The sequence below is a fragment of the Nicotiana tabacum genome, chromosome 9, assembly GCF_000715075.1.
Source record: "Nicotiana tabacum cultivar K326 chromosome 9, ASM71507v2, whole genome shotgun sequence".
Taxonomy (NCBI): domain Eukaryota; kingdom Viridiplantae; phylum Streptophyta; class Magnoliopsida; order Solanales; family Solanaceae; genus Nicotiana; species Nicotiana tabacum.
This window is the reverse complement of record NC_134088.1, coordinates 106157026-106182862: the sequence shown is the minus strand read 5'-3', so window position 1 is coordinate 106182862 and position 25837 is coordinate 106157026. Positions and strand designations below refer to the sequence as shown.

General features: G+C 36.9%; 2 protein-coding genes across 2 annotated transcripts; one reads left to right on the top strand and one right to left on the bottom strand.

The window, feature by feature from the left end:
- The first annotated feature begins 4755 nt into the window (after window positions 1-4755).
- LOC107817293 (protein SENSITIVE TO PROTON RHIZOTOXICITY 2-like) lies at window positions 4756-6218 on the top strand. The gene is given in 2 exon segments (XM_016643093.2): window positions 4756-4933; window positions 4936-6218. Coding segments are annotated over 2 exon segments (1218 nt in total). The 5' UTR covers window positions 4756-4825; the 3' UTR covers window positions 6046-6218.
- An 18780-nt stretch (window positions 6219-24998) lies between these two features.
- Window positions 24999-25675, bottom strand: LOC107817295 (histone H2B). The gene has a single exon (XM_016643095.2). The coding sequence runs from the start codon at window positions 25570-25572 to the stop codon at window positions 25129-25131; it is 444 nt and encodes a 147-aa protein (XP_016498581.1). The 5' UTR covers window positions 25573-25675; the 3' UTR covers window positions 24999-25128.
- Window positions 25676-25837: the final 162 nt, after the last annotated feature.

Sequence of the window (25837 nt, the reverse complement as noted above, 5' to 3'; positions counted from 1 at the left end):
GAACTCTGAAAATTGTCTGAGCTTATCATTAGCGATACTAAAAGTTGTAGCAAATAGGTTAGTTTCCTTTGGGATTCGACTCCGGACTTGTAAATCGGATTATATTTGCAACGACCGCTTAATCCTTTTTATAAGGCATAGTTGGGCATGATCAATGGACAAGCAATCATAAGACATTACTAATGTTCATAGATTGAATGAAATAAGCAATTGGGTAGGCTGCTATTTGAGTAGATTCTTCTTATAAATTTAGTATAAATTGTTCCTAGTTTTGTTGGATGAATAAAAGATGCGTTGTTCACAAGTCATATCACGTGAGCTATGAATATAACTTCGATACAAACTGTTCACAAGTTCTGCCGGATGAACAAATCTAGCACGTATTGTTTATTTGTTTACAAGTACTATCTCACTGATAAGACTTGATATTATGTTTATTCTACCAATCTTGTTAATTTGTTCATAAGTTTTGGCGGATTGGCAGACACTATTAAAAAACGGGAAAATTTGACCGCCAAAATCAATCGATATTGATCGATAATTAGTAAAAATTGACCGAAAACCGACCTATTCGTGGAGGTCGGTAATCATAACGTCGGTAGAGCTAACCGACCGACTTTGATCGGTATTTTCTGACCGATTTCAGTCGGTCAATTAAATTCAAAAAAAAAAACAAAATTGCCGAAAAAATCGACCAAAGTCGGTCGGTATTTTAATTATATAATTAAAAAATACACCATCTAGGAATCGAACCGGGGTCTGTACTATAGCAGAATACTATTCTACCACTAGACCATTTGTGCATTTTATTTTAAGACTGTCTTTTATTTTATTTATACTCTTTAATTGTATTTTCGCATGAAAATGACCGACCGTTTATTAAAAAATAAAATTACCGACCGAATTCAATCGTTTTTTTAAAATAACCAGCTGAATTAACCGACCGATTTCGGTCAGTTTTTTAATATTAATTTTAATTTATTTTAAATGAAAAATCGGCCAAAGTTGGTCGGTTTCTTGAAAAAAAAGATTCGCGGGATTGAAAAAATAGCTTTCCGCTTTTGCGCCAAAGAAAACCGACCAAAGTTAGTCGGTTTCGTAAAAAAAAATTAAAAAATAAAATATTTTGAAAAACCGACCGACTTCGATCGTTTTTTTGACCGATCAAAATCGATCGTTCGGTCAATCGCGATCAGTTTTTGCCGAATTTCTAGTGGTGAGAACTTGCTTATGTTGTCCAATTGTTCATAAATTTTGATAGGCTGACAATAATATACTGTCTTCATTAAACCTAAGTTGTTAAATTATTCACAACGATTAATTACAAAATTGTATGTGACGTTTAATTATTAGAATTTGTTACTTTATTATCATCAATTCACACACCTTCCTTCTTAAAAGCCATCACTTTGTTAATTACTCCCTCCGGATCATAATAAGTGATTAATTTGCCTTGAGCACACCTATTAAGGAAATCCAAAATTCTACACAAAAATAGTTAGGCCTTATTTGTTTTTGTTTTTTAAATTAAGACGTCTGAATCTGAATACACATCTGAATATCGAGATGTGTATTAAGATTAAAACATCTAAATCTGAATACACATCTGAATATTAAGATGCGTATTAAGATCTGAATACTAAATGATTAAGACTGTTTGATTTTTAATATCTGGATGTATAAAATTTATCTTTATTTGAAAATCAATAAACATAGAATTCAAATGAAATACTAATTAATCTAATATTCTATCAATAAAATATATTTTTTTTTAAAATATAGTAGTTGCTGGTGGCGATGGCTAATGGTGGTACTTGTGAATGCTGACTAGAGGCGGTGGTTGGTGGTACGTTTGGTTGATGGTGGTGGTTCAGGGTAGTAGCTAGTGGTGATTAGTAGTGGTGGCGATTCTGATTGATGATGGTGGTGGTGAGTGGTGATAGTTAATAATGCCGGGTGGTGGTGGTAGTTGTGATTGATAAAGGTGGTGGTGGGTGGTGGGAGTTTATAATGATGGGTAGTGCCGGCTATGATTATTGATGGTGATGGGGTGGTTAGTTGTGGTAGTTGAGGTGGATGCGTGTTTGTGGTTGAGAATGATGGTGGTGGGTGGTGGTAGTAGATTATGATGGCGACTATGATTGAGGATGATGGTGGTGGTTGAGTATGGTGGTGGTGGTGGCATGGTGGTAGTTGATAATGGTAGGCGGTGGCGACAATTAATAATGAATATGGATGATAGCATCTTAATGAAATTAAGTCTCTGTTATGGATCTTAATCATACAGACCTATTCAGACTCATTAAGTGGTTGTGAAGTAAAAAAAACAAACATAGTTAATGATTAAGATCTGAATAATTAAGATTCAGACTTTAAAAACAAACGCACTTAATGTTTGAGATCTGAATGATTAAGATTCAGACCCTCATTAAATGCAAACAAATGAGGCCTTAGTGTGGCTAAACTACCCTTAATTAAATATTGCAGTATAGTTAATATAAGGAGTAAAAGACTTTTTAGAGATACGTACATAAGGGTAATTTTGAAAAAATAAATTAAATTGTTTCTTGGTTATATAAATAGACATTAATTTTGAACCAAAATAAAAAGGCAAACTGGTCACTTATTGTGGACCGGAGGGAGTAGTTACTTATAGTATTAATTATAAAAGTTGATAAAACAAAAGGATTCAGTGGTGGGACTAAAATAGAGATATCTGACGAAGAAAACTATAACAATCTTAAATATTACATCGTCAAAATGGAGATAAAAGTTAAACACCAGCTGTTAAAAGTACATTTAGGTGAATTTTTTTGCAAGTTTTCTCTCTTTTTTCCTCTTAATCAAAACATGTAAATTGTAAATATATAAATAAATCACCTTCCTTTTTAAGTACATTTCATTTCATTATTTAAATTATGAAGAAAAACTTATTAACCATAAGCATATAATCATGACATAAGGGGGTGAGCGGAATGACTTCCCTTCCAAAACCAAATATCAAATGGTGAAATAAGTTCAACTGATCAATAAACTTTCCGTTTCCTAATAATCTTTATAAAAATAAAAATAAGGAAACGAATATTTGAAAAGGAAAATGAATGAAAAAATAGAATCATAAGGGACAGAAAATTATAAGTGTTAATCAATGTACGTTGGTCGAATTAGATACAATAGATGAACGCGTTGACGACAATATGGGAATTTCTGTGCGACTCAAGAGCTCATATGCATGAAAAATGAGTGTTTTATGGAGCTTAGTAAATGCATTAAACATGCGATTTGTCTCTGATTGTACAACGTTTGTCATCCCTAATTATAAATATATGAAAAAGGATAATTTGATTCACTAGATTACCATGAGGGGTGGTTATATATATTATGGGTAAAATGTCACTTGCACTCAGAGCTAGCTAGTTGATTCTTTCCGAAATGTGTTGAGGCGTAGTAATTGATTGAACATTTTGAGATAAAATACGATTCGGTGCAAGTTGTGAGAGAGGTACCAAATCAAGATAAACTCTTTTCGAAACCCTATAAATATAATAAAGTCGTTGAGTGCATAAATTCTTTTAGAGATTGTGGAAAAACACTAGTATTCTAAAAACTTGTTCCATATATGAACAAGATTATGGGAAAAAAATCATAAAATAGCCAGATTTACAATTGATAATTGAAAAATAGCCACAATTTCAAAAGTAAACGAAATTTAGCCACTTTTTCATGTAAAAATAATATCTGAACAAAAACACCCTTAAAAATACGGAAAAATTCCTGCAAAATATGTTGGAGTTTGAATTTTTTACATATAAGATTCCAGCATAATGTGCTGAAATTTCATAATGTGCTGGAGTCCCAATATAATATGCTAGAAATTTATACGCATGAGCTCCATAATCTAGCATATTATGCTGGAATTTTTCGTATGTTGGAGTTCCAACATAATATACTGGAAGTTTATACGCATAAGCTTCATAATCCAGCATATTATGCTTGAACTTTTCGTGTTTCAACAAAATAGCTATTTTTAATGACTTTACAAATGATGACTATTTTTTAATTAGCAGCCCGAAAACTCACTATCCCAGGCTATTTTTACCAAGATTATTAAGGAGGAGTTGGTTGACATTGTTCTGAGTCCAAATGGATATGGAACAAAATATTAGTACAACGCAAAAGAACAAAACGTCAATGGTACCCTATCTAATAAAGTGAAATGTTGTGGTTAGATTCTTCTCAAAAAGATTGACGAAGTAAAGCAAGAACCAAAAATATGATGGCCCCAATAAATAATAAATTAATACAGATGTGGAAATGGTCGTTATCTCTTAAAGATGACCTTCCTCTCTGGAAAAAATAAATCTCTTTTACAACTTCAAATTCATGCGTGAAGGTTGACGAGACTCAACCAACAGAGACAGTTTGAATCACAGATATCATTTTTATTTCCGAAACCAAACATATAATTGATGTCCAACATGTAAAAATAATAAGTCGCACATAAATTTGTGTCACCCATAAGTTATTTATTCTAATACGTTTGGAAAATTTGTATTTTGAATATATAGTTTGTCTTAATGTGAGATCGGTAGTATTTGAGGGAGGTCTTAAATGGTCTCATTTGAATCTCAAAGTTGACTTAAATTGTTTCGTTGTTTCTCTCTAACTTATTTTTTTTCCCTACCAAAAACGTCACCCTAAATGTCACAAAAAGCACACTTTCTTCCCTTTCTTATATAATCAATGTTGTTGAGCGTATATTTATTTCCAAGAGAAAAAGAAGAAAGAACAAGTCTACAACTCAGAAATTAGAGCATAATCCAAAATGATTGAAGGGACGACCAATATTCCATGTTTCCCTAATACTAATCCACAAAACTTACCATTATATGCACCTATTCATCATAATCTTGATCAAGATCAAGATCATATGATTTTTCTTCAGTTCATGTTGCAGCTACATCTTCTTTAAACCATTCTCATCAACCAAGTAATTCTTTCATTTACAATTTATCCCTTTTGAAAGAAAAGGTGGATCAAGTTCAATCACTTGCCACCATGTTTATTTCTACTGATAATCAAACAATAGTCCAAGCATCCGAGTCAACGTCTATGGCCATTGCAAATATGGGAAGTTTGATTCAAGAAATCATCACAACTGCTTCCTCTCTCATGTTTTCTTGCCAGAAAATTTCCCTCGGCTCGAATTCAACCACCAACAATATTAATTCAAGTAGATTTCTCGAACCATCCCAAATCAAGCTTCAAGATGATGGCCATGTTGATCATTTGCCTCAAGGTTTCTACTCGAACGAAACGCTTGATCATTGGTATGAAGAGAATTATGCTTCTTGTAGTAATATTGAAGATAACAAAAGTCATAGTACTATTATAGCTAATACTGATCATAGTAATGTTCAATTGGGAAAACGGAAATTCAAGAATGAAGGAATGCAAAATATTTCATCACAAGAAAATTGTGATATTATTGAGTTGGAGGCAGCTGATTTATTGGCTAAGTACACACACTATTGTCAAGTTTGTGGTAAAGGGTTTAAAAGGGATGCTAATTTGAGAATGCACATGAGAGCTCATGGAGATGAATACAAGTCTAATGCTGCTTTGAGTAATCCATTGAAGAACAATGGAAATAATAATGGAATAAATGATGGATTATCAAAATTGAGTAAGAAATATTCATGCCCACAAGAAGGTTGCAGGTGGAATAAAAAACATGCCAAATTTCAGCCATTGAAATCAATGATATGTGTCAAGAATCACTACAAGAGAAGTCATTGTCCCAAAATGTATATGTGCAATAGATGCAATAAGAAGCAATTTTCTGTGTTATCTGATCTTAGAACTCATGAGAAACATTGTGGTGACCTAAAATGGCAGTGCTCATGTGGTACTACTTTTTCAAGGAAAGATAAGCTTATGGGACATGTTGCTTTATTTGTTGGACACACTCCAGTTATAAATTCCTTGGCCAAGATGAGAAAATATGAGCAGAATAATGTTCAGTTTAGTTCAATTACAGGATAGGTAAAAGAGGATGTTTGGCGGTGGCATCGCTCGTGGCAGCTAATGGCTTTGTCAATACATGTCGAATGCGGTGTGGTTGCTGTGGGAGTACATTTTATTACTTGGTTGCTTTGTTTACCTTTTTCTTGTAAAATGTAGATGATGTGCTTTAATGAGTATGAAAATTATAAGTATATCTTAGCTTGAAAGAGAAAAAGAAATTTCCTTGTCGTGCAATCCGATAATCAGTATTTTATAACGTCATATAGATTCTTTACGTAGTTATATTTTTATCCGACGGAGGATGGTAATGAGACTTGAATCGAGAAAATCTACTTGGCTTGATACGTTATGTTAAATAATTATGTGACAGCTTAATCTAAACATTTAACATCTTAAATATAGAACATTTTTATATTCTTAATTATATCTTCACAAGCATATATATGTATTTGGTATATGAGTCAGAAACCACTATTGTTTAGAGGTTATTAACTTCCTATAGCTACCATATATATAATTACTTCCTATAACTAATATTAAGTTGTTACGATAGTATATTCGTTGTATTCGCACTGCTATATTCATGAATACAGCAGTAAAAAGCGCTTAAAAATTAGAGCAGTCCAGTTGTACGTGTGAGCACCTAATTTTTACCATACTTGTGATTTTTCAACACTTTTTAGTATGTAAATAATTTTAAGTTTAATCTACATATTTTAACCTTAACTTCATTTTTAGTAGGTTTTATTTAAGAAAATTAAAAATCATCAAAATTATATGTTCTTGATTTTAAAATATTCAGCTAGTATTTTTATTTTTACACTCTTAAAAAAAATATATTAATTAAAGCAAGAGTCAATGAGTTATTTTCATGTGGCAAGATTCTTCCTTATCTTTTGTAACAAACCCACATGCTCTCTCAAAAAATGCACATGCCCATACACACTCTTTTTCTTGGCCACCAATTAATCCCTATACCTAGACCTATATATTTTCCAATGACCCAACACACAAGGGATAGAGTCCAAAAAAGGGGAGAACGGAGAGGGCAAAGAGAACAACCACAACAGAACGGAGAGAGCAAAAAAAATAGGGAGGGATCGAGAACATGCCCCAACACCCATCTTCTCCATTTGGATTTTTGACAAAAATTAACCAGTAGATAGTACCTAAAAAATAGTAGCTAAGCAAGAAAAGCTTCTGTTTCCATCACTCATAAACAACGTTTGTTTTCCACCATTAAAAGGATCTTTCTTCTTCAAGCAAAATCCACCATGAAAGAGCCTCGAAAGCTCCATGTTCTTCACCAAACAATCAGCAATAAAATCACCCGAAACATCTCCATACTTTTCCATTAAAATCGGCAGTTTTCTAGCCATTAAACCCACCCAAAAGCAACCTTGAAAAAGTCACAAAACTAGCTCAAAATTCACCAAAATGCAGCTCCAAAACCACCCAAAAACAACCTTCTTCCTCAACTAAAAACACCCCAAAATCAGCACCAAATCCCAGCTAAGCACACCCCCTGAATAACCCCGTTTCGAACGTAAACAGTGGCATCAAAGTGGAGGTCGAGGTTGCCGTTGAGGTCTCGAGTCGCCGGTTCTGTTCAATTTTTTTTTTCGGTGTGGTTGTGGCTGTTGTTTAAGTTTGATTGCCGATTCGATTTCAAGCTTTGTACGCAGTTGGAATTTATTTCAAGTAAATATATGATTTCAATCCTTAAGGTTAGTCTCCATTTTGTTTCGACTGTTTTTTTGAAAAGCTTGAAATCTATGTATTTGTTATTATGTTGCCTTCATTAATTGTTAAGTCAATACTTGATTCGAGTGTTTGCCAATTTCTGATGTTGGTTAGATACTACTGTGCTTAAGAGCTTCTGTGTATATAACTTGATTAAGAAATATAGGAGATGATATTGTCTTTTGATAAATTTTGGGCCTTTACGTCTTTACATTGGGCCATGAGTATTGATCTTGAAGAGAAAAGTTGAATAGGCTACTGATTTAGTTTAGTCCAAATTTTATTGGGGTTCCAAACGAGCTTTCATATCCATCTTGTTAATGTCCTTTAGTTTGGTATTCAACGGACCTTTCATTGTCTGATAATAAGTAAAAATGATCAGAAGAATTAGGTAAATATGGGCCAATGCTCATGGGGCTTATTGGATGAAATGCTATTTTATTATGCTTCTAGTTTGTCCTATTAGCTTTATTTATTTATTAATTAATTTTTTCTTGTTAGCGCAATAAATAATAAATCATTGTGACTATGGGTATGGTTTCCGTAGCATGGTCACGATACATACATCCCAACTCAAGTGCGCGTTTCACGCGACTTGACCTAAACTTCAAATAATAATAAAAATAAATATGTCGTAAATCGCGGGTGCATTTCATGTGGCGCGGTTTGCAATGTGTATCAAAACGACAAGTGTACGACATCGTGACTTGTTCCAGAAATAAATTCCATAAATATTAAAAGCGGTCAGAAAGCTAAAAAGCACAATAGATTTTAAATATGTAATAAATCAGATAATTAGGCCAATTATTACAGTTGAATGACCGTGCTAAAATCACGGAACTCGGGAGTGCCTCACATCTTCTCCCAAGTTAACAGAATTCCTTACCCGGTCTTCTGTGTTCGCAGACCATAAATAAGAGTCAATTTCCTCGATTTGGGATTTAAAATAAACCGGTGACTTGGGACACTATAAATTATTCCAAGTGGCGACTTTGAAATAAATAAATAATCCCATTTCGATTAATGTCACTTTAATTGGAAAAACTCTCTTATTCCCCATATCCCCCTAGGGAAAAAGGAGGTGTGACAGTACGTGCATGTATTTACATGTATTCGCACGATGTATTCATGAATACAGCAGCAAAAAGCGCCTAAAATCACTAAATCACGGCAGTCCAGTTGTACGTGTATGTATTCGCGTTGTTGTATTCATGAATACAGCAGCAAAAAGGGGCTAAACTCGGTGCAGTCCAGCTGTACGCGCATGTATTCACATGTATTCGCGCCATATATTCATGAATACAGTAACGGCAATCGTCTTAAAAATAGGTATGTTTAGATGTCTAATAACGGAAATAATATCAATTAGCCTGATACACTTCTAATATAACTCAACAAAATCAATTCTAACATGCCTCATTATCAACTCAATAAATTAAAATGATTTTTTAGTTGTATATAACTTTTGTATTTAGTGTGTTTTATTTTTTTTCTTACTGTTGCATTCATTAGATTCAATGTTTGTATTTACTATATTCGCTATTTTATATAAAGTATATTCAAATATATTTGTATTAACAGTATTTTAGTTATTCCTAATACATGTTATTATTGCTATATTCAGTATATTTTATTGGTTGTATTCACTGTATTTCTATTTGTATTCAGTGTATTTTACTGTATTTTACTATATTTTAAAATTAAATATATTTACTGTTTATATTTTGTTCTATTTTAATATTTATATTCAGTGTATTTCAATATTTATATCCTGTATTCATGCATGAATACAAATGTATTCAGTTGTATTGAAAAAATACAAACCTTCGAAATACATAAATACAAGCAAAAAAATATATTTATACAAAAATACAATATATTTGAGTGAATTTGTACAGAATACAATATTTTTGTATTATTGTATTGACTAAATAGCAAAGAAGAGAAGAAAGTTCGTCGGAGATGACGTTTTTCCGGCCAAGCAAAAAATTGTATACCTTGTATTAAAACTAAAAATGGAGAATAACAAAAATCTTGGCCCTCGAATCTTCTCCGGCGTAAAAAAAATATTACAGTATCCGTGTAGAGGAATCCATTGCAATATCCGACATAGAAGAAAGCCGCAGTGGCCCTCTTGTTTCAAAGTTGTTGAATCGGCCATTGAAGAGGAAATTTGAAGTTTTCTTCTGAAAACCTAACAATGGTTAAGATTTTTTAAAAAAAGTGAAGAGAAAAAGAAGAAGCTTGAACCGACCAAAAAACTCAAAAACTTTAACACTTACCACGAAATTTTGGAGTAAAATCGTTGAAAGTGAGAGAGAGAGAGAGAGAGAGAGAGAGAGAGAGAGAGAGAATCGTTCTTCAAAAATTGTGAATACAATCTTGCTGTGAGAGAGAGATAGAAGAAATATTTTTTTGTGATTTTGTGAAAGAATAACCGAAAGAATGAGAGAGAGAAATGGTACATAGCGTATTTTATGCCTTAATGGTAGTGTATACCATAAATACCTATTTTGCTATAAAAATAAAAGGTAGTTATAGAAAATAATATTTTAAAAAGGTTTTGATTTATAATAAATATAGTGTAAACCTTTGCTATAGGAGGTAAAATTTTCTTTTCTAAAATGAGATGACCCATATTATATAGGCATAACAAAAAAATTGTTTATGTGAAAATGTCTTGTTTAAATAAACTCATACTCCCTCCGCTTCAAAAAGAATAAATATATTTCCTTTTTAGTTAGGTTGAAAAAGAATGAACCCTTTCTAATATTTAAAAATAATTTAATATTAAAAATTTTCTGTGACCTAAATTAGGGTTGTCTAAAGGGAGGGGATTGCTCGAACCGGAATCGGTACCACTCCGTACCGATAAGAATTGGGGGTAGGTGTTACGACCCAAACTCCCTCCGTATAATGTCGTGACGGCACCTAGTCTCTACGACTAGGTAAGCCTAACAAATTGCGAAAAATAATAAAACGAAAGTAAAACTTGGTAACTAACAGCAGTGGATAACTAAATAACTAGTAACAATGCCACCCGGCATGTACAATAATCAATACTCTATAAATATACAGTCTTCTCAAAACCTGGAACATCGTAAGTCACAAGCTACAGAAGGAAACTAGTATCTCTATACACCACAGTCTAAGAAAAGAAGTAAATAAGGTAATTAACATAGGGGAGAATAGAAGGGGACTCTAAGGTTTGCGGACACGGCAGATGTACCTTGAAGTATCCGTACAGCAGCAAGCACTCTCAGCTAATAGCGGGGCTGATAAGAAGTACCTCGATCTACACACAAAAATATGTGCAGAAGAGTAGCATGAGTACACCATAATGGTACCTAGTAAGTACCAAGCATAACCCCGGTCAAGTAGTGACGAGGTCAGGTCAGGCCCACTGGTAAATAATAAATAAGGCAGAAGAATATACAGTATAATGAGATACTAGAATTTAACAAAAGGAAACACAGAAAGGCAACAGTACAACACATAGGGGTAAATAGCAGGGGATCTCCCGAGATACCGTCTCGTATTCCCAAAATAAATATGCAGGGAGAACTCCCGAGGTGCCGCCTCGTAGTCTCAAAAGTAAATATATAGGGAGAACTCCCAAGGAACCGCCTCGGACTCGCAAAAGTAAATGTGCATGGAGGACTCCCAAGGAACCATCTCGTAGTCTCAAAAGTAAATGTGCTGGGAGAATACTCGAGGAACCGCCTCGTAGTCTCAAAAGTAAATGTGCAGGGAGAACTCCCGAGGAACCACCTCGTAGTCTCAAAAGTAAATACATCGCTCAAACCGATAAATACAATAGTTAAGAGTAAGATTTCTACAGTTATACCGATAAAGAACAAGGGAAAGCAGAAAATCAACTAGGCATGCTTCACAGAGTTCAAATAAGCAGTTAAAGTACGTAGATATGCGATATTAAACTAAACAGGATAACTACACATATTGGAATAGCTCAATTAAGAATGAAAACAAACTAATACTCATTTAAACGGTATAACTCGAATTAAAGAAAAAACATGTTGCTACTCAGTAAAATAAATCAGGTTTTACAATAAATAACCCGTGTACGTACTCGTCACCTCACGAACACGGCATTCACATATCATAACAGTACCAAATCCTAAGGGGATTTCCCTCACACAAGGTTAGGCAAGTCACTTACCTCGAACCAAGCTCAATCAATCAGTAAGAATACCATTTTCTCGATTATCCGACTCCGAATAGCCCAAATCTAGCCAAAAATAATTTCATACCATAAATACAACTATATTAGACTAATTTAATTAATGAAATCAAGGCTAAAGCAAGAAATTAGAAAATCGCCCCAAAAAGTCTCCCGGGGCCCACGTCTCGAAATCGGGTAAAAGTCAAAAAATACAAACACTCATTCACTCACGAGTCCAACCATACAAGAATTTCTCAAATTCGACCTCAAATCGCATTCTAAATCTCAAAAACTTAGTCTAGGAAGTTTCTACCATTTTTACCCAATTTCCAACTCAAATCCTTAATTAAAGGGTGGAATCAACCATAAATTAATGAGATATAACCACAAAAGAGTTAAGAATTGTTACCCACAAGCTTCCTCTGTAAATCCCTCAAAATTTTGCCTCAATCCGAGCTCTCTAGGTCCAAAAATGGAGAATGAAATCAAACCCTAGCACTTAGCCCTTTTCTGCCCAGCGATTTCGCACCTGCGGGCCAAGAATCGCACATGCGTCATCGCACCTATGAAATTTCCACCGCAGGTGCGGATTCCACTTAAAAACTCAGCGTCCGCTCCTGCGATCTTCGCACCTGTGGACCCATGTCCGCTTATGCAGTCGTCTTCCGCTCTTGTGGGTCGTTGAGCGCTTCTGCGGGCACCGCAGATGCGGCACCTCCTTCGCACCTGCGGTCCCCAGGTAGCTCCTCTCTTCTTCGCTTCTGAACTGGCCTCTCCGCACTTGCGATCCCGCACCTGCGGTCTCCCCACCGCAGGTGCAAAAACACCAGAACTCAGATAGCTTCAGTAATTGCATAAGTCCAAAACTCAATCTGTTAAACATCCGAAACACACCCGAGGCCCCCCGGGACCTCAACCAAACATACCAACTAGTCCTAAATCACCATACGGACTTAGTCGAGCCCTCAAATTACATAAAACAACGCTAAAAATACGAATCACCCTCTAATTCAAACTTAATGAACTTGAAACTTTGAATTTTTACAATCGATGTCGAAACCTATCAAACCAGGTCCAATTGACCCCAAATTTTGCACACAAGACATATTCAACATTACGGACCTACTCCAACTTTCAGAATCGGATTCCGACCTCGATATCAAAAAGTCCACTACCGGTCAAAATCTCCAAAAATTTGACTTTCGCCATTTCAAGCCTAAATGAGCTACAGACCTCCAAAACATAATCCGAACATGCCCCTAATTCTAAAATCACCCAATGGAGCCAACAAAACTCTATTCCAGAGTCGTCTTCATACAGTTCTGACTATGGACAAAAATCCTAAGACTTAAACTTCTGTTTAGGGAATAAGTATCCCAAAATACCCCCAAAAACCAAAACAAAACCTCCCGGCAAGTCACATAAGTTGTAACAGATACCGGCCCGGTTGTTACATCCTCCCCCTCTTAAAATAATCATTCGTCCTCGAATGAGTATAGAGACATACCTGAAGTGGTAAAAAGATAAGGATAACAGCTGCGCATATCCTACTCGGTCTCCCAAGTCACCTCCTCGACCGGTAGACCCCTTCATTGAACCTTCACTAAAGCAATGTTCTTTGACCTCAGCTTTCGGACCTGCCTGTCCAAAATAGACATTGGCTCCTCAACATAAGATAGATCCTTGTCCAACTGGACTGAGCTAAAATCCAGCACATGAGCCAGATCGCCGTGATACTTCCGGAGTATAGAAACATGGAATACTAGATGGACCCCTGCAAGACTGGAAGGCAAGACAAACTCATAAGCAACCTCCCTAACACGTCGCAACACCTCAAATGGGCCGATAAACCTTGGGCTCAGCTTGCCCTTCTTCCTGAACCTCATAATGCCCTTCATAGGTTAAACCCAGAGCAAGACCCGCTCGCCAGCCATGAATGCAACATCACGAACCTTCCGGTCCGCATAACTCTTCTGTCTGGACTGGGCTGTGCGATGTCAATCCTGAATCACCTTCACCTTATCCAGGGCATCCTGAACCAACTCTGTACCCAATAATCTAGCCTCACCCGGCTCGAACTAACCCGCTGGAGACCGACACCGCCTACCATACTGAGCCTCATACGGTGCCATCTGAATGCTCGACTGATAACTGTTATTGTAGGCAAACTCCGCAAGTGGCAAGAACAAATCCCAAGCACCCCCCACCCCCAAAATCTCACACAAGTGCGGAGCATATCCTCCAGTATTTGAATAGTGCACTCAGACTGCCCGTCCGTCTGAGGGTGAAATGTTGTGCTCAGCTCAACCCGAGTACCCAACTCCTGCTGTACAGCCCTCCAGAACTGTGATGTAAACTGCGTACCCTGGTCAGAGATGATAGATACCAGTACACCATGAAGCCTGACAATCTCGCGGATATAAATTCGAGCCAACTTCTCAGAAGAATAGGTAGTCATCACAGGAATGAAATGAGCTGACTTAGCCAGCCTATCCACAATCATCCAAACTGTGTCAAACTTCCGTTGAGTCCGTGGGAGTCCAATAATGAAATCCATAGTGATCCGCTCCTATTTCCACTCCGGAATCTCTAACTTCTGAAGCAACACACATAGCCGTTGATGCTCATACTTCATCTTCTAGCAATTGAGACACCGAGCTACATACTCCACTATGTCCTTCTTCATCCTCCTCCACCAGTAATGTTCCCTCAAGTCCTGGTACATCTTCGTGGCACCCGGATGAATGGAGTATCGCGAGCTGTGAGCCTCCTAGAGAATCAACTTGCGCAACCCATCTACATCGGGCACACATAGCCTGCATGCATCCTCAAATACACCATCATCTCCAATAGGGACCTCCTTAGCATCACCGTGTTGAACTGTGTCCTTAAGAGACAAGCCAATACTCGACTCGGCTCAGAAATATCCAATCTCACAAACTGGCTGGCTAAGGCTTGAACATCCAATGCCATGGGCCTCTCTGCTGCTGGTAGATATGCTAAGCTCCCCAAACTCTCTTCCCGGCGACTCAAAGCATCGGTCACCACATTGGCCTTCCCAGGGTGGTACAAAATGGTGATATCATAATCCTTAAGCAGCTCTAACCACCTCTTCTAGCGCAAATTAAGATCCTTCTACTTGAACAGATGTTGCAAACTCCGGCGATCAGTGTAGATCTCACAAGAAACACCGTACAAATAGTGCCGCTAAATCTTCAAGGCATGAATAATAGCTGCTAACTCAAGGTCGTGGATATGATAGTTCTTTTCATGCACCTTCAGCTGTCTGGACGCTTAGGCAATTACCCTACCGTCCTGCATCAACACCGCACCGAGACCAATCTGCGACGCATCACAATATACAGTATAAAACCCCGAACCTGTAGGCAATACCAATACTGGGGCTGTAGTCAAAGCTGTCTTGAGCTTCTGAAAGCTCTCCTCACACTCCTCTGTCCACCTGAACGGATCACCCTTCTGGATCAGCCTGGTCATAGGTGCTGCAATATATGAGAATCCCTCTACAAAACGATGGTAATACCTCGCCAAACCAACTCCCGATCTCCGTAGCTGATAACGGTCTAGGCCAACTCTGCAATGCTTCCACCTTCTTAGGATCCACCTTGATCCCATCACTCGATACTACATGACCCAAGAATGCTACTGAGTCTGGCCAAAACTCACACTTTGAAAATTTTGCATATAACTTCTTTTCTCTCAAGGTCTGAAGCACAGTCCTCAGGTGCTGCTCATGATCCTCCCGAGTCTAGGAGTACACCAGAATATCGTCAATAAACACAATGACAAAAAAAGTCAAGATAAGACCGGAACACATTGTGCATCAAGTGCATAAAAATGGTTGGGGCATTGGTCAACCTAAAAGACATCACAAGGAACTCGTAGTGACCATATCGAGTCCTGAAAGAAGTCTTCGGGATATCTGGCTCCCGAATCTTCAACTGATGATAGCCTGAACGTAAGTCAATCTTGGAAAATACTCTGGCACCCTGTAACTGATCAAATAAGTCATCAATACGAGGCAATGGATGCTTGTTCTTCAACTGTGACTTTGTTCAGCTGGCGATAATCAATGCCCATACGCATAGAACCATCATTTTTCTTCACAAATAAGACCAGAGCATCCCAAGGTAACACACTAGGCCGAATGAAGCCCTTATCAAGCAACTCCTATAACTGCTCCTTCAACTCTTTCAACTCAGGAGGAGCCATACTATATGGAGGAATAGAGATGGGCTGAGTGCCCGGTAATAAATCAATGCCAAAATCAATATCTCTGTCGGGCGGCATGCCCGGAAGATCAGCTGGAAACACATCTGGAAAGTCCCTCACTACTGGGACTGACTCAACTGTAGGGGCATCAATACTGACATCTCTCACATAAGCTAGATATGTGTCACACTCTTTCTCAACCATTTGTTGAGCTTTAAGGAATGAAATAACTCTGCTGGGAGTATACTTTAAGGTACATCTCCACTTTAATCATGGTAGACCTTGCATAGCCAGCGTCACGATCTTAGCATGACAATCAAGAATAGCATAATGGGGTGACAACCATTCCATGCCCAAGATAACATCAAAATCTACCATACTAAGCAATAATAAATCGGCTCTGGTCTCAAAACCACTAAGAGCAATCAAACATGACCGATACACGCGGTCCATAACAAGAGAATCTCCCATAGGAGTAGACACGTAAATAGGGAACTCAAGAAATCCCGAGATACGCCCAAATACGGGAAAAAATAAGAGGACACATAGGAATATGTAGAACCTAGATCAAATAATACTGACACATCTCTATGACAGACTGGAACAATACTTGTAATGACAGAGTCGGAAGCAACTGCCTCTGTACGAGCCGGAAGAGCATAATATCTGGCCTGGCCTCCCCCTCTAGGGCGACCTCGAGCTGGCTGAGCAGGTGGGGCGATAGCTGGTGCTGGAATCATAACATGAAGACTCGATAGAGCACGTTGTGCCTGAGAAATCTGTGAAGGTGCACTCCTCCTAAGTCTGGGACAATCCCTCACCATATGGCGAGTGTCGCCACACTCAAAACAAGCTCTCGGAGGGCGTGACTGTTGTGACTGGCTCGGGCCAGGTCTGCTGGACAGGCCACTGGGAACACCCCGTGCATGAGGCACACTAGATACTGGCGGTGCATAATAAGGATCCTGGGGCCTAGAAAGGGCTGGAACACCACTGGCAGCTGGAAGAGCTTAATGATCGGGGTGACTCACATAACCCCTACCGTAGTGAGATGCTGGGACACGAGCATCAGAATAAGAAGCAGTCTCTCGAGACCTCTTGGCCTCTCTCTCCTCTCTATCCCGGGCAAGCATGCCCTCCAATCTCCTGGTGATACTCTCAACCTACTGATAAGAAATATCCATCTCCAACTCCCTGGCCATACTAATCCAGATACTGGGGTGGAGTCCCTCAATAAACCGATGAACCCTCTCTCGAATTGTGGCAACCAAGGCTGGTGCATGTCGGGCCAAATCACTGAAGCAGACTGCATACTCTGATACAGTCATAGCACCCTGGCGCAACTGCTCAAACTCCACGCGCCATGAGTCCCTGAAGCTCTGAGGGACATACTCTCTCAAAAACATGTCCGAGAACTGAGTCCATGTAAGTGAAGCTGCCTCCGCCGGACTATCCAACTCATAAGTACGCCACCACTGATAGGTTGTTCCTCTAAGCTGGAAGGTGGTAAAAGAAACCCCACTCGACTCTGCTACACCCATAGTACGGAGAATACGGTGACACTCCTCCAAAAATCCATGGGCATCCTCTGATGCCAATCCGCTGAAGGTAGGAGGGTGGTACTTCTTGTACCTCTCAATTTGGCAACTAATAGCAGTGGATAACTGAATAACTAGTAACAATGCCGCCCGGCATGTACAATAATCAATACTCTATAAATACAGAGTCTTTCCAAAACCCAAAACATCGTAAGTCACAAGCTACAGAAGGAAACTAGTGTCTCTATACACCAGAGTCTAATAAAAGAAGTACATAAGGTAATTGGCATAGGGGAGAATAGAAGGGGACTCCGAGGTGTGCGGACACGGCAGATGTACCTTGAAGTCTCCGTACAGCAGCAAGCACTCTAAGCTAATAGCGGGGCTGATAAGAAGTACCTGGATCTGCACACAAAAATATGTACAGAAGAGTAGTATGAGTACACCACAATGGTACCCAGTAAATGCCAAGTCTAACCTTGGTCGAGTAGTGACGAGGTCAGGTCAGGCCCACTGGTAAATAATAAATAAGACAGGAGAATATACAGTATAATAAGAGACTAGAATTTAACAAAAGGAAACACAGCAAGGCAAAAATACAACACACAAGGATAAACAGCAGGGGATCTCCCTAGATACCGTCTCATAGTCCCAAAATAAATATATAGGGAGAATTCCCGAAGTAACGCCTCGTAGTCTCAAAAGTAAATATACAGGGAGAAATCCCGAGGTACCGCCTCGAAGTCTCAAAAGTAAATATGCAGAGAGAACTCCCGAGAAACCGCCTCGTAGTCTCAAAAGTAATGTGCAGGGAGAACTCTTGAGGAACCGCCTCGTAGTCTCAAAAGTAAATGTGCAGTGAGAACTCCCGAGGAACCGCCTCGTAGTCTCAAAAGAAAATGTGCAGGGAGAACTCTCGAGGCACCGCCTCGTAGTCTCAAATGTAAATGTGCAGGGAGAACTCCCGAGAAATCGCCTCGTAGTCTCAAAAGTAAAGCAGGAAATCAACTAGCCATGCTTCACAGAGTTCAAATAAGCAGTTAAAGCTCGTAGATATACGATATTAGACTAAACAGGATAACTACACATATTGAAATAGATCAATTAAGAATGAAAACAGACTAATACTCATTTAAACGGTATAACTCAAATTAAAGGAAAAACATGTTGCTACTCAGTAAAATAAATTGGGTTTTACAACAAATAGCTCGTGTACGTACTCGTCACCTCACGTACACGATGCTCACATATCACAACAGTACCAAATTCTAAGAGGATTTCCCCCACACATGGTTAGGCAAGCCACTTATCTCGAACCAAGCTCAATCAATTAGTAAGAATGTCCTTTCCTTGATTATCTAACTCTGAATGGCCCAAATCTAGCCAAAATTAATTTCATACCATAAATACAACTATATTAGACTAATTTAATTAATGAAATCAAGGCTAAAGCGAGAAATTAGAAAATCGCCCCAAAAAGTCTCCCCGTGCCCACGTCTAGAAATCGGGTAAAAGTCATAAAATACGAACACCCATTCACTCACGAGTCCAACCATACAAGAATTTCTCAAAACCGGCCTCAAATCGCCTTCCAAATCTCAAAAACTTAGTCTAGGAAGTTTCTACCATTTTTACACAATTTCCAACTCTAATCCTTAATTAATAGGTGGAATCAACTATAGATTAATGAGAAATAATCATAAAAGAGTTAAGAATTGTTACCCACAAGTTTTCTATAAAAATCCCTCGAAATTTTGCCTCAATCCGAGCTCTCTAGCTCCAACCCTGGCACTTAGCCCTTTTCTGCCTAGCGATTTCGCACCTGCGGGCCAAGAATCGCAACTGCGGAATTTCCATCGCAGGTGCGGATTCCACTTAAAAACTCAGCGTCCGCTCATGCGATCAAAGGTTCGCACCTGCGTGTGCGCACCTGCAGACCCATGTCCGCTTCTGCGGTCTTCTTCCGCTCCTGCGGGTCGTTGAGCGCTTTTGCGGGCATTGTAGATGCGGCACCTCCTTCGCACTTGCGGCCCCCAGGCAGCTCCTCTCTGCTTCTGTGCTTGCCTCTACGCACTTGCGATCCCACACCTGCGGTCTCCCCACCGTAGGTGCGAAAACACCAGAACTCAGATAGCTTCAGCAATTGCATAAGTCCAAAACTCAATCTGTTAAGCATCAGAAACACACTCGAGGCCCACCGGGACCTCAACTAAACATACCAACTAGTCCTAAATCACCATACGAACTTAGTCGAGCCCTCAAATCATATCAAACAATGCTAAAAATACGAATCACACTCCAATTCAAACTTATTAAACTTGAAAGTTCAAATTTCTACAACCGATGCCGAAACCTATCAAACCACGTCCGATTGACCCCAAATTGTGCACACAAGTCATATTCAATATTACGGACCTACTCCAACTTCCGGAGTCGAATGCCGACTCCGATATCAAAAAGTTCACTATCGGTCAAAATCTCCAAAAATTCGACTTTCGTCATTTCAAGCCTAAATGAGCTAAAGACCTCCAAATCACAATCCGGACACTGCTCTAAGTTCAAAATCACCCAACGGAGCTAACAGAACAGAGAAACTCCATTTCGGAGTCGTCTTCACATAGTTCCGACTACGGACAAAAATTCTAAGACTTAAACTTTCATTTAGGGACTAAGTGTCCCAAAATACCCCAAAAACTAAAATAAAACCTCCCGGCAAGTCACATAAGCTGAAACAGATACGGGGAAAGCAGTAAATAGGGGATCAGGGCTATTACTCTCAAAACGATCGGTCGGGTCGTTATAGTAGGGGAAAGGATTTGGATAAGGTGAACGGAGACTGGGACGGTACCGGAAGAACTGGTCCGGTTGGTACCCTTAAGGTACCTAACGGTAGCCGTCCGGTACCGAACCGCTACCCTTAATGTTTTTTTTTTTAATTTAGCCATTTTTGTACCATTAGTCAACAGTTATTTTTTGAAAAAATAATAGTCGTTAGCAACGGCCAAAAATGGTATTTTTGCCTCCCTAACACCCACTTACCCCCTAATTTATGTTTTTAACCCCTAAGTGTTTTCAAATATACTTTGGTCCTATTTTAAAATTATAAATACCATATTTCGTTCTTTTAATATTCACACAAAACACTCATATCTCTCTAATTCTCTATATCTCTCTATCTCTAAATGCAATTAACGTTCTAGCACTCAATTATTTTGGTATAATTTTTCAAGCACTAACATCAAGTATTCAGTGGCGTAGTTTTTCTTGGCACTACGCTACTAGTTGAAATAATTTTTTTCTATCAACATCGGCGTTTACGTTGGCGTTTGATACATTCGTTCTATTATTTTTCGCATTTATTTTTTTTATACTTGTGTTGCTATTTATTTTTATTTTAATTATTTATTTTTAGAAATGGCTCATAAACTAATTAAAATGTGTTTAAAAAATTGACTAATAGTAATGCTAGTTCTAGTGCTATAATCTCCTATATTTAAATAAGGTTATATAAGTCTTTAGCCACACAAAAAAAAAAAATGTCAAACAAACAAAAAAAGGAAATTTGGGCTAAATCCCATTAAACTGAGAATTACGTGAAGGATTTACAGCTTGTTTGGATGGTTGTTACCTATTGTATTGTATCGTATTGTTACTTTAAATACAATATTTGTTTTGATTGTTACTTAAATTTTATTGTATCGTATCATTAAATCCGTCGTTAAATAACGACGAAAAGTGTCACTTTATGTAACGACGGATTTGGTGTGGTGGCGTCGTTACCTTATTTTTTTGAAGAATTAACCTAAATAACCGTCCACTTAACCGTTTAAACTAAAAATAGCCGGTGGAGGTATAGTGTATGCATAATTTATATATTATATGTGTATAATAATGTATAATGAATGTATAATCTATGCATATGACTAGAAAAAGTAAACAATAAACATGACCGACTATTTGTGTAAAGATCCCCTATTTTTTTCTCTCATTTTACCATTCTTTATTATTAAATAAACATATTTTATCCTTTACCTTACTTTTTTATATAATGATTCTACTTCGTATCCTATTTTTTCTTAGTAATATTACAAGTTTTATTCTTCATATTTTTTATGCGTGACATCATGAAATGACAGCAAACGATACAATCTATCCAAATATTGTATTCATCAAACAATATAATACGATACGTACAATACAATACGATACATTATGAAACGACATGAAACAACCATCCAAACAAGCTGTTAGGGGAAGGGCATGAAGGATTTAGTTTCGGCAGAATAGAAACTGAGCTAGCGTTTGGACATTGATTGAAATTTGAAAAAAGAGTTTTTGAAATTGTATTGAAAAATAATTTTTGAAAGTTGAAGTTGTGTTTGGACATGCATTTTATTTCAAGAAAAGTTGAAGTCTTGTGAGTGGAAGAAAAAAATCACTCAAAAACTGTCCAAAATCTATTTTTGGAAACTTAAAAATTTTTGAATTTTTTTTTTCATAATATGATCATATTTCATAAACAAATAATATTTTAAAAAAATTAAAAAATAAAGACAAAACCTACGGCCAAATGGAACTAAATGATTTCATAGACTTGGTAAAGTCAAAAGCAAAATAGAGAATGAAGAGTTAGGCCGAAGGTTTGGCGTCGCATAAAAAGTCATTCCCAGCCACAAATTGTCTAGATTTCAGGATAATTTATTCAATTGACATTAGTAGATATAAATTTTCATGGGTTGAGTTAGGCAGTAACATTAGTAACCCAAACGTGATTTGTTTCAATTGATTTAGATATGAGAATACCTATGAATAATTGGAATCTTTAATTTGAAATAGACTAAGCAGCAAACAAGGCGAATCATATTAGATTTATATTTTTAATAATTTGAATATATAGTCCGAATGCTAACATAATCTATTGTGCTTCTGTAAAACCATCAAGAGGATATGGGATATAAACTATTCTTTACTATTTCTTGTGAGTTCTCAATATACTTAGAAAAAAAGTTGAAGAAAAGTTTGAGATTAGAAAAGCGATTTTGTGATAGATAATGAACTAGTTGAATTACTCGTAGCCTGGGTAAAAAAATTATTTAATGAATTGAAAGTCAAACATTAAATCTCGAGGGCTGAATATCCTAAATTAATTATGGATGACCTAAACAAAAAAAATTAGCATGATGTCGATATAATGTGATTATAAATTGATTGAAGGAAGTCATACGAATTGCTCAAGGTAACGAGTTTGATATTTCGACACGAGTACTGTGAGTAGTAACCTTATCGTAATTTATGTTTTCATAATTACGTGATTTACACATAATTTATAATATGAATATGTTACCGAATTTTAAAATTTGTACGTGGGACATGTCCTTTACTTAGTATGACACTGAAATATTTATTTGAGATGATTACTGTTATTTTGAATGTTCTCACTATTACTGGATACGTTTTACAGTTATTTGAGATAAATTTATTGTTATCGAAATGAAATTTCATGAATTGATAAGAACTGAAATGTCATACGGTTTTAAAAATACTTTGAAACGAGTATTTATTGATTATAAAGACAAGTATAAATATGAGGAAACTTTGAAAGATCCCACAGCTAACTACAGGTTCGTTGAACCTGGTGCACCTTGTAATTACCGACTACCGTTACAATCCTCACTAGTGGGAAGGTAAAACTAGCATAACGTTACTAATTTTCCTCGAGTAAGGGCTACTGTTATATTTGACTTCTTGCGAAGAGGTCCACAGTTATTCCGATTACATGATTTGTTCATTGAGACCTCCCAAACATGAATAATTGATAATATACAGTATCTACATAACTTATTACCGAATTATTTATTGATTTATATTATATGACACACATGACAAGACTAATTATTGTTTGTTGTTTCTGAAAGTGAAGTCTTTTGATTTTTTTGTATTTAATATACTAGCATGTTTTATGACTTGTCCCCCATTAAAACGGTTGTGGTTAAGTATTATCACTCACTCAGCTAGCGACTCATTCCCCGCTAATTATTTTTGCAAACACATCAGTTGGCAAAGGCGAGTATCTTGTCAATTAGATAGCCCTACTCTAAATGAGATGATTTATAGTCACACAAATATCTATATATTTCCTCCGTTTCAATTTAGGTAAACCGATTTGACTGGGTATGGAGTTTAACAAAAAAAAGACTTTTGAACTTGATAGTTAAATTGAGATACATATATTTTGTATAGTTATAAATCATTACCATAAAGTTAATTATTTTCAAATATGGAAAAGAGTCAATTTTTTTTATACGGAATAAAAAGAAAATATCTTCACATAAATTGAAACGAAAGGAGTATTATTTTAAACCATAATTTTGAAAAGTTCTCTCTTTTTTCTTGAACTCCATGACCAATCAAATATGTTCAAACAAATTGAAACTGAAGAAGTATAACTTAATGTAATTATAAATAAATCTCAATTAAGCATGAATTAATAATTCAATAAAAATTGTAACTCACCAACTATATATCACACGTTAAAGTACATTAATCGCATAAAAACGTTTTCATATAATCAGTGTACATAACTTATATCCTTTTAAATTAGTAGAAAGTTCTCAATTTTACATCTTAAAAAAACCAAAATGAGAATAGAGAACTTCTTGCTAGGTAATTTACTCGGCATGAATCTAATTAGACAATGCTACTAGGTTTCATATATGAGAGTAGATATTGTTTTAAATAAGCGTTCTCCAAAATATTTTGTATTACGAATTCCGTTGTTTTAGGAATTGTTAAGACCATATGGCGTAAGAGTTAGAATGTATGTAAACTATTTCTTACAGAATTGACGCACATTTTACTTGACTACGAGCTTGTGCTTCATTTTGTTTACAGATGCTTGACACATTCAAGCAGCATACACTCTAGTGTTAATCTTGCAGAAACGCTAACTGCACATTCAAGAGGTTGCAAATATTTATTATTTGTGTAATAGTGGTGTTCTTTTGCAACTTTAAGTGCTTGGTTGGAATACATCATCCACAAAATGCATAAGAATTGTCTGTGTTGATTATGTAGATGAAGAAATTGACTATAATTAAGTGTTGATAAACTCTGTTTTACACTCTAAGAAATAGAAATGCAGATAAAAATTGAATATTGCAGAGGGTACTGTTCCTATTCATGTAAATAAGACTGGAATTTGAGAAATCTGCATATGGTAGTCTCGTAATAATTCAAGATGTGAAATTGGCTATGGCCAACTTACGAAAGCAGGACAATAATCAAAAACAGTTCATTCATATTCATATTCAATACATCATTGAACAAGCAAAAACTTAGAAACCTAACATTTTTCAGCCCCAAGTACCCAACCTTTACATTCCATAAAAACCCCCCAAAATCCCAAATCTAAGAACTAGTAAACTTGGTAACAGCCTTAGTACCTTCAGAAACAGCATGTTTAGCCAACTCACCAGGCAAAACAAGCCTAACAGCAGTCTGAATTTCCCTAGAAGTAATAGTAGGCTTCTTATTATACCTAGCCAATCTAGAAGATTCCTGAGCAAGTTTCTCAAATATATCATTTATGAAACTGTTCATTATTCCCATAGCCTTACTTGAAATTCCAATATCAGGATGAACTTGTTTCAGCACCTTGAAAATGTAGATCTTGTAAGTTTCTACACTCTTCTTTGATCTCTTCTTCTTCTTGTCAGCACCAGATGCGCCTGCTTCCTTTGGAAGCTTCTTTCCTGCCTTTGGCTTCTTTTCAGCTGGAGCTTTTTCGGCCTTTTTCTCCTCTGTTGCAACTGGCTTCTTCTCCGCTGGCTTTTTCTCTGCTTTTGGTGCCATTGAAACTGTACTTTGGAATCGAAAACTAGGTTTTGTAGTAGAGAGAAAGAAGATCTAAAGTTTGTGAACTGAAGAATTGTTGTGTGATAAAGGAGAAGAGGGGGTGAGATTTATATAGAGTTTTGGGGGTGTAAGATATGATTGGTTGGTTTGGAGTGACGCGGATTGTGAATTTGGGCCGTTGATTTAATGTAGAAAGGACGTTTAAGATTTGTTGGTATGAGTGTTCAGGTTACACGTGGGCGTATGTTATTGGTTTTAAGTA